The following is a 17,004-nucleotide window of genomic DNA, read 5'->3' on the forward strand; positions in this document are numbered from 1 at the left end:
ATGGGCTTCTTGTAATTTAATTTCACCACATGGTCGAATGGAAGTCATATCATTGATGTAAAATTGGCTCACTGCCTGAACACAGCTCAGTGTTATGAAGATCTGCATGGGAATACGTCCCCACTTTACACAGCTAATTATTAAAAGTGCAAAGATGGGGGTGAAGAGAGAGAGTGAGAACGAAAGGAGAAAGAGTGAGAGACCGAGAAAGAGAGAGAATACACACACAAGGCCGTCTGGGAAATAAGTCCAGTCATATCCGATTTCCATGTGAGCCAGGGTTTAACAAGATGTGCATAAAGCCAAGAATGTGTGTTTCTGTGTGCATGTGTGTGTCTGTGTGTGTGTATGTTTCTGTGTGTGTGGGCGGTTGTCCTCATAATCTTACCGGTGAATGTCTGAACAGGAAACCCGGGGGGTTAGAGGAACTTGTTAATTGAGATCTCAATCCTCCAGAGGTGTCTGCCACAACTTCAAAACACAACTTCAAAACATACATTTACTTGATTTAGTGATATTTTATTAGCTAAAGCAGGGCACACTTTAATGAGGTCTTTAATGAGGGCACACTTTAATGAAGTCTGTGCATTATGTTTTTGCATTATGTATTGGGCTGCAGTACATGGTTTGGATGCATTTCAGAGCTTAGTTTATTCAGACATAACATCAAAATCTGTAGTTTCTGGTAGGATTTCACCTGACTTCACTACTCTCCAATTCTGTTTCTGTTAGGAGGATTTTTCAGAACTGTAATTTTACATTTTTCACAAAAGGTTTTTGCTTGTGAAGATTCCACCAGATCAGAGACTATATGAGTAGAACAAAACGTAATGTTTAAGGCTGAATATTAGAGGGAGCGAGGGAAACACAGACGGTGACACAAAGCGTTCTCCCGGTGCCTCCTTCAGTGGGGTTCATGGAACTACAGTACCAGCACTGTCACATCCTGTATCTGTCTTGACATCCATTATTTACCCATTGTGATATGCACCAGATACTATATACACTGTTTTTATACTACTTGTGAACGTGCTACGAGTAGAAGTAATGCTTTTACCAGCACTACTGAAGTATGGTGGCTTTGATCTTAACACTGTTTGGTCCATTTTAACTGCCTTAATATTCTGGAAATATGAATTGGGGTACATTATAAATTCTGCATTAATAATGATCAGGAAATATCAAGAGTATGAGTTTTCAGAAAATTGTGGGAAAAATCAAATACGTGTGGTTAAATAAGAGCTGTATAGAGTGCCTTGCAAAAGTATTCACCACCTTGGCGTTTTCTATTTTGTTGCATTACAACCTGTAATTTAAATTGATTTTAATTTGGATTTCATGTAATGGATATACACAAATATGAAGTGAAAAGTGAAATTAAATGATTTTTTTTTATTTTTAACAAAAACAGAAAAGTTGTGCGTGCATATATATTCTCCCCCTAAGTCCCTAAAAAAGATCTGGTGCAACCAATTACCTTCAGAAGTCACAAAATTGGTTAAATAAAGTCCACCTGTGTGCAGCATAGATGTTACATGATCTGTCACTTGATCTCAGTATATATACACCTGTTCTGAACGGCCCCAGTCTGCAACACCACTAAGCATGGGGCACTATGAAGACCAAGGAGCTCTCCAAACAGGTCAGGGACAAAGTCGTGGAAAAGAACAGATCAAGGTTGGGTTATAAAAAAAGATTAGAAACTTTGAACATCCCACGGAGCACCATTAAATCCATTATTAAAAAATGGAAAGAATATGGCACCACAACAAACCTGCCAATAGAGGGCTGCCCACCAAAACTCAAGGACCAGGCAAAGAGGGCATTAATCAGAGAGGCACCAAAGAGACCAAAGATAACCCTGAAGGAGCTGCAAAGCTCCAAAGCTGAGATAGGAGTTTCTGTCCATAGGATCACTTTAAGCTGTACACTCCACAGAGCTGGGCTTTACGGAAAAATGGCCAGGAAAAAAAAGCAAATATGTTTGGTGTTTGCCAAAAGGCATGTGGGAGACTCCCCAAACATATGGAAGAATGTACTCTGGTCGGATGAGACTAAAATTGAACTTTTTGCCCATCAAGGAAAACATTGTCTGGCGCAAACACAACACCTCTAATCACCCCGAGAACACCATCCCACCAGAGATTTGAGACTGGGACAGAGGTTCACCTTCCAGTGGGACAATGACCCTAAGCATACTGCTAAAGCAATACTCTAGTGGTTTAAGGGGAAAGATTTAAATGTCTTGGAATGGCCTAGTCAAAGCCCAGACCTCAATCCAATTGAGAATCTGTGGTATGACTTAAATATTGCGGTTCATCAGCGGAACCCATCCAACTTGAAGGAGCTGGAGCAGTTTTGCCTTGAAGAAGAGACATACCCCAAGAGACTTGCAGCTGTAATTGCTGCAAAAGGTGGCTCTACAAAGTATTGAGTTTGGGGGAGTTATGCATGCTCAAGTTTACTGTTTTTTTGTTTTATTTCTTGTTCGTTTCACAATAAAAAATATATTGCATCTTCAAAGTGGTAGACATGTTGTGAAAATCAAATGATACAACCCCCCCCAAAATAAATGTTAATTCCAGGTTGTAAGGAAACAAAATAGGAAAAATGCCAAGGGGGGTGAATACTTTCGCAAGCCACTGTAAGTGTCGTAACATAGAATAGTGTTATTGTGGCCACAAGTTTTCATATTTTATTTCCTTACTTGTATTCTGCCATGAGTAATCTAAAATGCTAATGTATCCCCAAGTCATTAGAAATTGCAGTGTTCCTCATATTTTTCTAGCTCAAAAACACTGCATTACAGATCATAATAGTATTCGCTCATCTTTATATTATTCATGGTTGTGATGTGCTTTGGTTCCATCCTGCAGGATTATCTAACCCATTGTTGATTCTGAGATACTGTTATTATTAACCAGAAAAAATAAGTTAATGTGTAGGTGCATGATTTTAGCTGGTAGCTCCTTTGTTATGTTTAAATATTAACATTAAACTATCAAAATAAAGTCATGTATAACCACCCAGCAATTTAATGGGTATTTACCAACATTTCGGCATCACTGTGCCTTCCTCAGGGTGACCCTGATGCCGAAACGTTGGCAAATAGCCATTAAATTGCTGGGAGCTTATACATGGAGTGTGCAAATGTCTTTATTTTTATAGTTTATTCGCTGTTAGTCAACACCTCCACACCTGTTCTTTTAAATATTAACATTGTCAGACACAGAGACATCTGTTGGTCACACATGCTTAATTATTAGAGTTATGTAATACATTCAATTTATACCAAAAGTGGCAGAGTAAATTTAGTCAAATAACTAAATAATTGCTCATTGATTTCATCAATCCAAAATCATGTATATTCTCTTACAATCAGCAGGATGCCTTTCTATTTTAATCAATTTTGAATCTAACAATCAATCAAACAATGTTTACTAAATTCCCACACCTTGTTCAGCAGAATTGTAAGAACTTTCTTTATAGGATGTCCACACTGGCTAAATACATAAACAATCGAAAAACAAAAACAAACACACAAATAAACTTGGTTCTATTTAAGATGATCAGTGCACCAAAAAAAAATCATTTTTTCAGTCCTGCTAGGTATTTTTGACCAAAAATTAAACTACAGATTGCACCATTAAGATACACTTTGGGATATACACACACAGTAGCCTACATGTTTTGGTCTTAAATCAGTTGAATCTGAATACAATAGTATTCATTTCTGTTCCATAACCAAATCGTAAACGTACAAAAAAAAATCCACAAGGAATACGTTACCATCTTTACTTTATAAAGACTGGTTTAAGTGGCTTTACTTGTTTAGTACTTGCACTGGGATTCAGTAATATAGGCCCGTGGACTGATTTTTCTCATTATGGTAAAAGGACATGTAGCGGTTCCTGTCAGCGGCGTACTTGCTCCCCTGAACTGTGACACTCCCTGCACCAGTGACATTGGCTGCCTCTGCTCACTTATTTTCTTTAACCACATTAAACTCCACATTTTCTCCATCTCCAAGCACTACAAAGGTAAATCCTTAGGTTGTTTTCTTTATGGTCATCTGGTGTATAAAGACATCTTCGGTGTCAGTCCATAGGTCCATATATTACTGAGACCCAGTGCAAGTACACAAAAACAAAAAACAAAACAAAAAAATCAAGTGGTACATTCACCGACATTCATACAAAATAAGACTGAACAAAATAAAACCATAAATAAGACCATGCACCATTGAAAAAAAGTGTGTTGATGCTGAGAAGAGGACAAACATGTTGGTTTGGCAAGCATCCTGTCAGCACTGTGTGGATCGGAAAATATGCGAGCTGCTTGAAAACTCCATATGTAAAGAGATAGTTGCCCACTTAGCCTGATCCCAGATCTGTTTGTGGCATCTTAACAACTATAATCATTGATTAATTGTCATACTAAACAGCACAAACAGATCTAGGACCGGGCTAAGCACTTAGCTTTCATCTGCTTCCAGGTTGATGTTGTTCCCAAACTTGGCATAGAGCTGGACCTTCAGATCACCCAACAAATGTTGTATCTTTGACACCTTCCCTTCTAGGTCTTTAATCTCCTGCTGCAGTAGTTCCTGTAGCCACAAACATTGCACGTTAATATAACTATTTATACTAAGGTTTGACATAGTAATAAATCAGAATTGTTCAAATGACTTAAGTTGCATTCTTAGTAATAGGGTCAACCATAATACCTTGACATCTCGGCCTTCGGCTTCATTATGAAACATTAATTAAAATGAGTTAAATAGCCCATCCATATTTGCCTTAGGAACAGGCATCCCGGTTTCTGAGGTTGGCCCATACCCCTAACTTCTACATGAGTCATATCATAGCAACCAATACCTTTGCAGCTTCCAACATCTCTTGGGTCTCTTCCTGGGTGTGACTGATGAAGACGTCTCCAATCTGATACGGGACGAGCAGAGTGTCATCCTCAGCCATCATCAGGTCATCACTGGCATCCTGCAGATTCTGTAGAGATTTCTAAGAGAAGAAAGCAGATTGCTGGTAAGGGCTAGGCGATATGGCCTAAAACTCATATCTTGATTTGCTCAAACTTATGGCCGATTCACAATATATATTGTGAATTAAATTATTTTATCAAAATAGTTGTACCTGCTTTTTGTTGTTGTTGCAATAATCACTGATCTGGCTTTCAGGTCTGTCTATAACAATGCCCTTATTGATACAAATTTAACCAGAACCATGCATAATGCACATTCACTAATAATGTAGCAGGCATTATAGAAAATGAACACCGGTCTCAAACAATCTCTCAAGCACAAGCCAACATGCTAGTGAGTAGCGAGCTAATATGTATATTTCAAGTTTAGTCAACTTGGATCTAGGTATAATTTCACAAGCTCTGAATTCAGCTAGCAACACAAAACAGTTCAATTGTTATGAACACAACCTTTTGTCTGTCTCAACTGTTTGAACAGCATGCTAGCCTGTCCACTTTGTTCAGATGTTGAACTCAAGTGGCCTACTTTATTTCTCAGAATGAGAACGAGTTGACAATTCATGATATAATTGTTTTATGCTTATTGCTCATTTATACAACACACTAAACAGCTAGTATAGAAATCTTTATTTGACTAAAACGCTGCTAGGGATACGTGGTACAGTAATGCACCCGCGAAAAACTGAGCATAACATTTCCAGAATGAATGTTCTTGGTAACGTTACATCGGTTTTAGTAGTGTCTGCTCTGCTCGAAATTTGAGGAGTTATAACATGAACTGGGTATGGTTCGAAATGTTAACTTCTCTATTGTTCTCTATTCCATATGACCGATTGTTGGACCAAAATAGCGAGTTGATAGCGAGTTGAACCCGTTTGTCAGGGAGGAGGGGCTTTCAGAAAGAGGCGAAGCGAGAGGTTTCACTCTCGCCAAAATATGTCCAAAATAATCCCAATGCATTTATAAACGCTTATTTTGAACGTACACTTGACGCCTGTCTTCCCACCTTTGGGACAACGATTCCCATTGTTAGGGCGGAGACATGAGCATCTCGTCATTATATACAGATCTCTGGTGTAAATGGGAAAGTGCACAGAACGTGCGAACGAGACCAAAGATACAGCATGACAAGTGGACATAAACGCTCATGAAAACGAAAAATACAACAAAAATTATTCTGCGATACAGGCATTTGGAATATCGCGCAAAAACAAAACGAAATACATAATATATATTGTTCAGACCTAATGTATGGTTATAGATAGACTACTGTAAATAATATACCGGTAGTGACATAATGTACTAGAATAAGAAACAAGTCTAAAGAAAATCGAATTATTCTGAATTTCATGATCATTACACTAGATTGACCACGTACCTTTTTTCCTTCTATTTCATCTTTAAATTCTGTCATTCGATTTGTGTTTCTGGCAAATGTATTAATCTTCTTCTGGTCTTCAAATGTGACATTGACATCTTCGACTGCCTGTGAATGATAAGAAAATACAGCTTGTAGACAATTAGCCTGGCTATATTGATATCTATAGGTAAAGAACAAAACACAATTAAACTTGTTAGATAGAAAATAGGGATAAGAAAAGTGAACAACTAGCAGGATACCTTATGGGAGGGGATGTAGGTAGCAAGCTAGGCAACATATAGCTGCATAGGATAACAAACTAGCTGAGTGTTTTTATCCAAATGGTACCATAATTAAACTAAAAACCATAGCTAAATAAATCAGTGAGTATCCTAAGAAATTGTAGATAGATTGGTCGTTTGTAGATCATCTTAGCATCTTAGCTAGCTAGTAAAGTAACCGAACGTAAACTGGCAACCGGACCGTTAACGTGACTACTGCTGCTAGCAGCTTGCTCACTAGCTGTGATCCCAACGCACGAGGAGAGCACGAATATCAATATAGTTTGACAATTATGTATTTTACCTTTATTTAACTAGGCAAATCAGTTAAGAACACATTTGTATTTACTATAACGGCCTAGGAACAGTGGGTTAACTGCCTTGTTCAGAGGCAGATCTAGCAACCTTTCAGTTACTGGCTCGACGCTCTAAACACTAGGCTACCTGAATTGATTTGTTTACAATCTAAATTGTTTTAGATAATTACTTAACAAATGATATGGGTGATTCATTCAAACAAGTTTTAGCTTACAACTGTCTTCTTCACGGTAGCCGCCATCTTTCTTTTGCTTCAGGAAGAAGTCGACTTCTTTACATACGATACGGTTAGTGACGATTAGTACCAAAGATCCATACCGCCACCTAGTGGATATTCTTCTTTTATGGTATATTGGTGAACGCACAATTTAATGTGCATTCCGCCACCTACTGTGTGGGATGGAAACATGATTCCCAAAAAAGGAACACGATACCAAAACAACTACCAAACTACCAAAAAATAAATAAAATAAACTAAATAAAATAACTTTTATGTAAAAAATATATATGAAACAGATCTCATTCCTACACAGGCTCAAGGGGAACCTGGGAGGGCGGGTCTTCCGGAGCCTGTACCCCTTTCAAGTCTTCAGATGTAAAATCCTTAAGTCCCAAAAACCTTTCTGCCGCAGCCAAAATAATGACCAGTTTCTTAAATGTCTTTGAGACTTGTGCCATACAGTTTATAACTGTGGTAATAAATGCCACAAAATCCACATTTTTAACACCCAAAACTATCTTTTGCCTGGCAGCAAACATTTACTGCAGGCTGTGGTGCGTCCACTACCATCTCTTCAATAGCATCGCTAGTTTTATCAAATATTTTAATCACCTCCTCATAGGAGATTCAATTGACTGCTCTAACTTTTGCCACCTCAATCTCCTTCACCCTTACAGGGCACTCCAGGAACTCGGGATAATGATCCCGACAACAATTGCAATACCGTCGTCCTTCTACACACCGTTCTTCAATAAATCAAATTGTATTGGTCACATACACATGGTTAGCAGATGTTAATGTGAGTGTAGCGAAATGCTTGTGCTTCTAGTTCCGACCGTGAAGTAATATCTAACAAGTAATCTAACAATTTCACAACAACTACCTTATACACACAAGTGTAAAGGAATGAATAAGAATATGTACATATAGATACAAGGTTCAGTAGATAGTATAGAGTACAGTATATACATATGAGATGAGTAATGTAGGGTATGTAAACATTATATAAAGTGGCATTGTTTAAAGTGACTGGTGATACATTTATTATATCCGATTTGAAATTATTAAGTGGCTAGAGATTTGAGTCAGTATGTTGGCAGCAGCCACTCAATGTTAGTGATGGCTGTTTAACAGTCTGATGGCCTTGAGAAAAAAACAGTTTTTCATTCTCTCTGTCCCAGATTTGATGCACCTGTATGGACCTCGCCTTCTGGATGATAGCGGGGTGAACAGGCAGTGGCTCGGGTGGTTGTTGTCCTTGATGATCTTTTTGGCCTTCCTGTGACATCGGGTGGTCCTGGAGGGCAGGTATACTCTGTTCTCAATATACTCTGTCTGTCTGCACACACTTGAAACATGGCCTAATCCTTTACAATTCTTACACTGCAATGGTTTGGGGACGAAATCTCTTACAGCGTATCTTACATAACCAAGATTCACATGCGTAGGTATTTGCTCTTTATCAAAAAACAACAGGACTGACAAACGTTCTTATTTTTCTCCATTCACCCAGCGGGTCAGACGCCGGGCACCAATCACACTAGGAATTCTCTTCAGGGATTCAACCTGAACATCTGTCGTCACCCCTGAAATGACCCCTTTGACTGGTGCTCTACTTCGAAGTTCAAAACACAAAACTTCTGTTGTCCGGATTCTTTTGAGGCTCACTGCAATCTTCCTCTGTTCTTTAGAAATACAATGCATCAAAATAAGACAATTGCTGGTCACTCTGACAGACCACTTTTCCCAGCGCATACTTCACCATTTTTGACACCTCAAAGGGGTCTCCCACATATGCATCCTTACTCAACAAACACATCCCAACAAGAAGTGATTCATTATCATTCCTACAAGTATCCTCCAGTCCAATTTTAGACAATTTCCTTTTTGTTCCGTTTTTTCGGTACGACTTTTGTCCATTCAGAACATTCATCTTCACCAACTTTGCTCGACGCGCTGATTGATTCGAACTTTTCATCCACTTCCGCCATCTTTCCTCAATTGACACAGTCCCACCATTCTCATGTGCCCATCCACCTAGAAGATCTTGCATGAAATTAGTCATTAAATATTTTTTACAGGCCAAATTGATCATCTAATTTCATGGCCTCATTTTAAAACCACAAAATGTATTGATAACTGTATTGTCCTGCAAATGATTTCTGAAAGCCAATTGAACTATATCTTCCAAGGGAACTACAAAGACTTATGGCACTAAAGCTCGAATATGAAATGTTTTGCTTATAAAAAATAGTTCCAAAAAGTGGGCTTAAGCATTTCTACATTTCCACTCATATGCCAACCAGAGTCACTGCATTCCAAAAGTACAACAACTCTACACGTGATTGGAGTAACCGGAACTTCTGCTCTGTAAATAATCAGAACAAACAGAACTGCTCCCAAGTTCAAATATTGGCAGAATGCATGAGTTGTCGTAAGGCAGCTACGGGCAACGTACTCAGATTTATTATAACAAAGATGAACATGGCAAAAACAATTTAGAAAGTTCATTTAAAATACATATATGGTAGGGTTGGTTTAGATAACAAATAGCACAAGATCATTGTTCTATACCATAAACATCCCACTGATGGTAAATGCATAGTTCAAGTGATGCTCCAGAGATTTTGTATAATTTCAGCCAGTAGTTTTGAAAGTAGTGCTCACGAGCCAAAACCGGTCCCCAATTCATAAATAGGTTACACATTTTTAAGTGCTTGGGATCCCAGACTGCATCTTTAAAGATTCCTTCTTTCATTTGAAATATCTCGGTTAGCTCTTACATAAAGTTTTTTAATAGGGGTTGCATGAAGTCTCCTGTGTGCTGTTCAAAGCATGCCTTGCGGGATGTCAAAAATCATGTTCACAGTGCGACCACAGAGGAATCCGTTATGCAAAATGCACAAAATAAGAAAGCATCAAGGACTAATACAGCATACTCTACATGGGGTAATGCGATTTTTTCAGACCATAATTATTGTGTTAATTCACAAAGGTCATTCTTGCATGCTTTGGCTACAGTAGTGGGAGTGATTTGGCATGTCTCCAAGTGTCATGACTTCCACCGAAGTTGGCTCCCCTGCCTGTTCGGGCGGTGCTCGTCACCGTCCTACTAGCCGCCACCGATCCCTTTTTCATTTGTCTGTTTGTTTTGTCTTATTAGTTTCCCCTGTGTTTCTGTTGTTTGGTTTAATGAGCTTCCCTATATTTAGTGGGTAGACCGCCCTTGTTTTGTGCGGGATTGTCTTTATGTTACGTGTGTGCATTTTAGGTAGAGGTGGATTTATTTTCTTAACTTGGCACCTTGTGTTTTTTGGGTTGTCAACGTTGTATGTCCGCGCCCTGTATTGTTGGGCTTATCATTTTGTGTGCCGAAGTAAAGAGCACGTTTCCCCAGTGGAACTCTCTGCGTCTGATTCCTTCATCCACCTAGTCCCGCGTGACAGAATCCCGCACCTCATATGGAATCAGCAGGAGCAGCCGCACCTCCTCTCCCATCGATGGAGGAAAGGGTCCTCCATCATACCAGTGTTCTCCACAGGATTGGTTCTGCAATGGATCAAATGATGGAGAGGATGGATCAATGGGAGAGGAGTGGCCTTCCCACCTCATCTCCAGCACCCCCTCCTCCAGCACCCCCTTCCTCCTGCTACCACATTCGGCTCCAGGGCTCTTCGGCTGGCGTTCCCACGGGAGTAGGCCGAATGTACCCCTGTCCCAGAGATTCAGCAACATGATGGAACGACAGCGGGGTGTCAGGGTTTCCTCCTACAACTGGAACTTTACCTGGCGACCGTTCGTCCTACTCCCTCCGGAGAGGAGAGCGTGAGCGCCCTCGTCTCCTGTGTGACTGGACGAGGCCTAGAGTGGGCCAACGCAGTGTGGAATGGTCCAGACTCGGCAAGGGATCATAACCCCGAGTTCACCCGCCGATTCCGAGCTGTATTTGACCACCCACCAGAGGGTCGTGAGGCGGGTGAACGACTGTTCCTCCTGCGTCAGGAGACGAGGAGCGCGCAGGACTTTACCCTGGAGTTCAGGACCTTGGCCGCAGGAGCAGGGTGGAACGACAGGGCCTTGATAGACCATTTCCGATGCAGCCTCAGGGAGGACGTCCGCAGGGAGCTAGCGTGTCGGGACACCACCCTCAAGCTGGATGAGCTCATTGACATGGCCATCCATCTCGACAACCTGCTGGCTGCCCGCGGGCGTTCGGGAACAGGTACTGTCGTTTCCACCTCCCAGCCCTCCTGCTCCTATCCCTATGGAGTTAGGAGGGGCGGCTTTGAGGGGGACCGGAGGAGGAGTGTCCTCCTGCACCAGTTGTGGTCGGCGAGGACACACGGCCGACCGGTGCTGGAGGAACTCGTCTGGGAGACGGGAGGGCAGACGGAGCACTACTCGATCACCCCAGGTGAGTCAGCACCAAACTCACCCAGAGCTTCCTGTCGGTCATATGTATGTGTTAACCTCTTTCCCTGGGTTTTCTCCCTCTCTACAGCATAAGGCGCTAGTCGATTCAGGCGCAGCTGGGAATTTCAAGGATCGGGGGCTCGCGTTAAGGCTAAGGATTCCCCTTGTGTCGTTAGACCTACCTTTCCCCGTGCACTCCTTAGATAGCCGACCATTAGGGTCAGGAGTGGTCAGGGAGGCCACGGAGCCGCTGGACATGGTAACGCAGGGGAGTCATAAGGAGCAGATTAGTCTGTTCTTTATCGATTCACCTGCGTTTCCAGTGGTGTTGGGAATTCCCTGGATAGCTCAGCACAACCCGGTGATTTCCTGGCGACAGGGGGCTTTTAAGGGGTGGTCAGAGGAGTGTTCAGGCAGGTGTATAGGAGTTGCTGTTGGTGCGACTACGGTGGAGAGTCCAGACCAGGTTTCCACCGTGCGCATTCCCTCTGAATATGCCGATTTGGCTATCGCCTTCAGTAAAAAGAAGGCGACCCAATTACCACCCCATCGTTGAGGGAACTGCGCGATAGACCTCCTGGAGAACGCTGCACTTCCTAGGAGTCACGTGTATCCATTGTCCCAGGAGAAGACAGTAGCTATGGAGACATATGTTGCTGAATCGCTGGGACAGGGGTACATTCGGCCCTCTGCATCACCCGTCTCCTCGAGCTTCTTTTTTGTGAAGAAGAAGGAGAGAGGTCTGCGTCCATGCATTGATTATCGAGGTCTAAATTCCATCATTTCACGGGGCGCGCTTCTTCACAAGACTGGACCTGAGGAGTGCGTATAATCTGGTGCTTATCAGGGGAGGAGATGAGTGGAAAACCGCATTTAGTACTACATCTGGCCATTATGAGTAAGGCGTCATGCCATATGGGTTGAAATATGCTCCCACCGTCTTCCAATCCTTCGTAGATGAGATTCTAAGAGACCTGCTCTGGCAGGGAGTGGTAGTGTACATCGATGACATCTTGATCTATTCTGCCACACGCGCGGCGCATGTGTCTCTGGTGCGTAAGGTACTTGGGCGACTGCTGGAGCATGACCTGTTTTGCAAGGCGGAGAAATGTGTGTTCTTCAAACAAGCCGTTTCCTTCCTGGGTTATTGTATTTCCACCTCCGGGGTGGTGATGGAGGGTGACCGCATTACAGCCGTGCGTAATTGGCCGACTCCAACCACGGTGAAAGAGGTCCAGCGGTTTTTAGGGTTTGCCAATTACTACCGGAGGTTTATCCGGGGTTTTGGTCAGGTGGTTGCTCCCATTACCTCACTGCTGAAGGGAAGACCGGTGCGCTTGCGTTGGTCAGCAGAGGCGGGCAGAGCTTTCAGTCGTCTGAAGGAGCTGTTCACCAATGCACCCGTGTTGGCGCATCCGGACCCCTCTTTAGCGTTCATAGTGGAGGTGGACGCGTCCGAGGCGGGGGTCGGGGCCGTGCTGTCCCAGCGCTCGGGCATGCCACCCCAGCTCCGCCCTTGTGCCTTCTTTTCGAGGAAGCTCGGTCCGGCGGGGCGGAACTATGAAGTGGGGGACCGGGAGTTGTTAGCTGTAGTCAAGGCTCTGAAGGTGTGGAGACATTGGCTTGAGGGGGCGAAACACCCTTTTCTCATCTGGACTGACCATCGTAATCTCGAGTATATCCGGGCAGCGAGGAGACTAAATCCACGTCAAGCTAGATCGGCCATGTTTTTCACCCGGTTTCGGTTCACCATCTCGTACCGGCCAGGCTCCCAAAACACCAAAGCCGACGAGCTCTCCCGCCTCTATGATACCGAGGAGTGGTCCGTTGAGCCAACTCCCATCATTCCACCTTCATGTCTCGTGGCACCGGTAGTATGGGAGGTGGACGCGGAGATAGAGAGGGCCTCACAGTTAGAGCTGGCCCCCCCTAACTGTCCAGCGGGGGCTCAGTTCGTGCCGAGGGGGGTCCGGGATAAGCTAATCCATTGGGCTCATACTCTCCCCTCCTCGGGTCATCCTGGCATCGAGACGACAGTGCGGAGTCTTAGATGGAGATACTGTTGGCCCACGTTGGCTAAGGACTGCTCGGTGTGCACTCAGAGCAATGATCCTCGGCACTTGCCTATAGGGAAGTTACAGCCCCTCCCCGTTCCACAACGGCCGTGGACACACTTATCGGTGGACTTTCTTACCGACCTTCCCCCGTCCCAGGGAAGTACTACGATCCTGGTCGTTGTTGATCGGTTTTCTAAGTCCTGCCATCTCATCCCGTTGCCCGGTCTCCCTACGGCCCTGCAGACCGCTAAGGTTAGCGGGAGAACAGCAGAAGAGGAGCTCTGACCAGCACCACAGTGAGGCCCCCGTGTTTGCACCGGGGGACAGGGTCTGGCTCTCGACCCTAAACCTGCCCCTCCGCCTACCCTGTCGGAAGCTTGGGCCGCAGTGTGTGGGGCCATTTAAAGTCCTGAGGAGAATAAACGAGGTGTGTTACAGGTTACAACTTCCTAGGTATTACCGTATTAACCCCTCGTTTCATGTGTCTCTCCTCAGGCCGGTGGTGGCTGGTCCCCTGCAGGAAGGTGAGGTGCCTGAGGTCCCTCCGCCCCCTCTGGACATCGAGGGGTCCCCGGCGTACACAGTACGTGGCATTCTGGACTCGAGACGCCGGGTGAGGGGCCTACAGTACCTCATGGACTGGGAGGGGTACGGTCCGGAGGAGAGATGCTGGGTTCCAGTGGGGGACATTTTGGATCCTTCTCTCCTGAGAGACTTCCACCGCCTCCACCCGGATCGCCCGGCACCTCAACCTCCGGGTCATCCTCGAGGCCGGTGGCGGCGCGCTGCTTGAGCCGCGCGTCGGGGGGGGGGGGGGGGGGGGGGGGGGGGGGGCTGTCACGACTTCCGCCGAAGTTGGTTCCCCTGCCTGTTCGGGCGGTGCTCGATGGTCGTCGTCGCCGTCCTACTAGCTGCCACCGATCCCTTTTGCGTTTGTCTGTTTGTTTAGTTTCACCTGAATTTCTGTAGTTTGGCTTAATGAGCTTCCCATATTTAGTAGGTAGACCCGCCCTTGTTTTGTGCGGGATTGTCTTTATGTTAAGTGTGTGCATTTTAGGTAGAGGTGGATTTATTTTCTTAACTTGGCACCCTGTGTTTTTTGGGTTGTCAACGTTGTATGTCCTTTCCCTGTATTGTTGGGCTTATCATTTTGTGTGCCGAAGTAAAGAGCACTTTGCCCCAGTGGAACTCTCTGCGTCTGATTCCTTCACCCACCTAGTCCCGCATGACACCAAGGAATTGAATGGAGGAAAGTCTGTCAATTGTTCATGAGACTCACTCACAGCTGAAAGAAAGTTGCTCACAGGCTATTATTTCCTTAAAAATTGTACTATCAGCGTCTGAAGACAATATTAGTTATTTTTGTTTAGTTTCGGGATCCTTCTCCTACTTAATTCACAGTCCCGGACAGACAGAAAATTATTGGTTGCCTTACTCATTAGTTAGTAATTTTTAACTATAGCCTACAGCCAGCCGTTCCTAGGCAGCTGTCACGTTCGGACCTTTATTTCCTTTGTTTTGTCATTATTTAGTATGGTCAGGGCGTGAGTTGGGGTGGGCAGTCTATTTTTGTTTTTCTATGGTTTGGGTATTTCTATGTTTCGGCCTAGTATGGTTCTCAATCAGAGGCAGGTGTCATTAGTTGTCTCTGATTGAGAATCATACTTAGGTAGCCTGGGTTTCACTGTGTGTTTGTGGGTGTTTGTTTCCGTGTCTGTGTTTTTCACCACACGGTACTGTTTTGGGTTTTGTTCATTCCACGTTTATTGTTTTTGTATTCAGTTGTTCATGTGTACATTTTCGTATTAAAAGAACCATGGACACTTACAACGCCGCATATTGGTCCTCTGATCCTTTTCGCCTCAACTTCAACTTGATTGGGCCACTAAAACACAAACTAAACTAAACTGATACTGATATTAGTTTTGTCATAAATTTGTAGTATTTCACTCAGTCTGGATCAATTGCTATTCCCTGGAGAAGCATCTCTGTTTTGATTGCCTGTTATCAACTTTCGGTTTGCTCTATGAAAGCCAAAGAATTGACTTATTGTGGCAGGTCCATGGATGATGATCCACATTGATTAGATTATAGAACCCTTTGTCTTGATTAACTCTTAGATGTTAAGTCCCTTTATGGGGGACTTTGAGCGGTTCAGGACCGGTTCTGACTGATATTTTGATCTACAAAGCGCTCTGTGAACGGCATAGGGTACTGTGCCTTATAGTGCCAGAAAGTCCCATTGGTCTGCTCTCTGCTACCACTCTCTCATAGAGATGACTTGAAGTGTCAGGTTTCAGACCCCACATTTGCATAGGGAGTGACGTGTCAAATTATCTGGCCTATCCAGACAAATCATTTATTTGCTCTTCCTCTGAGTGACATAGCCCAGTCTGGGAGATGGCTTTTTAAAAGGGGACACTCTATCAAATCCAATAGTTGTGGTTTCATCTCACTGTGATATTCAGCTGGATTTAGATCTCTCAACATGAAAATATACTAAATCGTGTCATAGAATTGAAAGAAGACCACCTTTTCCTGGTCACTGATGGACAAAATTACTTTCTGCTTAAAGCAGATGTTATAACAAGTCTGCACAATTTTGAATAGCGTCTCTGCATTGCTCAGTGGACATTTAGGAGAAAATTCTCAGTCTTCAGTTATATGACATAGTGCCAATATTGTACGGTTACTTAGTAGGATCGTATTCATTTTATAAGGTGGAATCTTATAATAAGTTGCTTATAATTACATTTTTACTATATTTAGAAAGCATTTAAGTCATTTCAGGCCTTATTACTCAACTTTTGTTGTAATAGGAAAAACATCTTAAATGATTTTTCATATTTTCATAAAATTTGTACTATGTATTTGACCTTGTGTCCTCAAAGGTGAGTACACCTAAGAAATGAATAACTTTTCTTTGACCAGAAATGTGAGTTCCTGACCTTTCTTAAACTATGCATCATTACCAGTTATTGTTTATGGCCATCTCATGAAAAATAAATACGTTTCGGTATGTCTATTTAGGCGGAAATCTATTCAAAAGGTTAACAGTGATCTTTTTTTAATTTTATTTTTATTTTATTTCACCTTTATTTAACCAGGTAGGCTAGTTGAGAACAAGTTCTCATTTGCCACTGCGACCTGGCCAAGATAAAGCATAGCAGTGTGAACAGACAACACAGAGTTACACATGGAGTAAACAATTAACAAGTCAATAACACAGTAGAGAAAAGGAGAGTCTATATACATTGTGTGCAAAAGGCATGAGGAGGTAGGCGAATAATTACAATTTTGCAGATTAACACTGGAGTGATAAATGATCAGATGGTCATGTACAGGTAGAGATATTGG

The 17,004-nt window shown here is 43.1% G+C and overlaps 1 protein-coding gene across 2 annotated transcripts; it reads right to left on the reverse strand.

Moving 5' to 3' along the window:
- Positions 1 to 503: 503 nt before the first annotated feature.
- LOC139416751 (prefoldin subunit 4-like) lies at positions 504 to 7,245 on the reverse strand. Of its 2 annotated transcripts, XR_011635123.1 has the most exons (5): positions 7,172 to 7,245; positions 6,377 to 6,484; positions 4,878 to 5,018; positions 4,037 to 4,606; positions 504 to 3,602 (listed from the first exon to the last, which is right to left on the reverse strand). XR_011635123.1 is itself a non-coding variant. In XM_071165789.1 (4 exons), the coding sequence occupies exons 1-4, from the start codon at positions 7,196 to 7,198 to the stop codon at positions 4,475 to 4,477; spliced, it is 408 nt and encodes a 135-aa protein (XP_071021890.1). In that variant the 5' UTR covers positions 7,199 to 7,245; the 3' UTR covers positions 504 to 4,474. The 2 variants fall into 2 exon arrangements, 1 of the variants encoding a protein (XP_071021890.1); XM_071165789.1 differs by having other exon boundaries at positions 504 to 4,606.
- Positions 7,246 to 17,004: the final 9,759 nt, after the last annotated feature.

This window comes from Oncorhynchus clarkii, chromosome 9 (genome assembly GCF_045791955.1).
Source record: "Oncorhynchus clarkii lewisi isolate Uvic-CL-2024 chromosome 9, UVic_Ocla_1.0, whole genome shotgun sequence".
Classification (NCBI taxonomy): domain Eukaryota; kingdom Metazoa; phylum Chordata; class Actinopteri; order Salmoniformes; family Salmonidae; genus Oncorhynchus; species Oncorhynchus clarkii.

What these genes read in the sequence shown, in the direction of transcription:
- LOC139416751 (XM_071165789.1), bottom strand. Translation starts at nt 7,198, where the DNA reads ATGGCGGCTACCGTGAAGAAGACAGTT. An exon ending in ATGAAATAGAAGGAAAAAAG is followed by an intron (nt 5,019 to 6,376) that starts GTACGTGGTCAA and finishes TTCTTCTCTTAG; the next exon opens with AAATCTCTACAGAATCTGCA. An exon ending in AGATGTTGGAAGCTGCAAAG is followed by an intron (nt 4,607 to 4,877) that starts GTATTGGTTGCT and finishes TTGTGGCTACAG; the next exon opens with GAACTACTGCAGCAGGAGAT.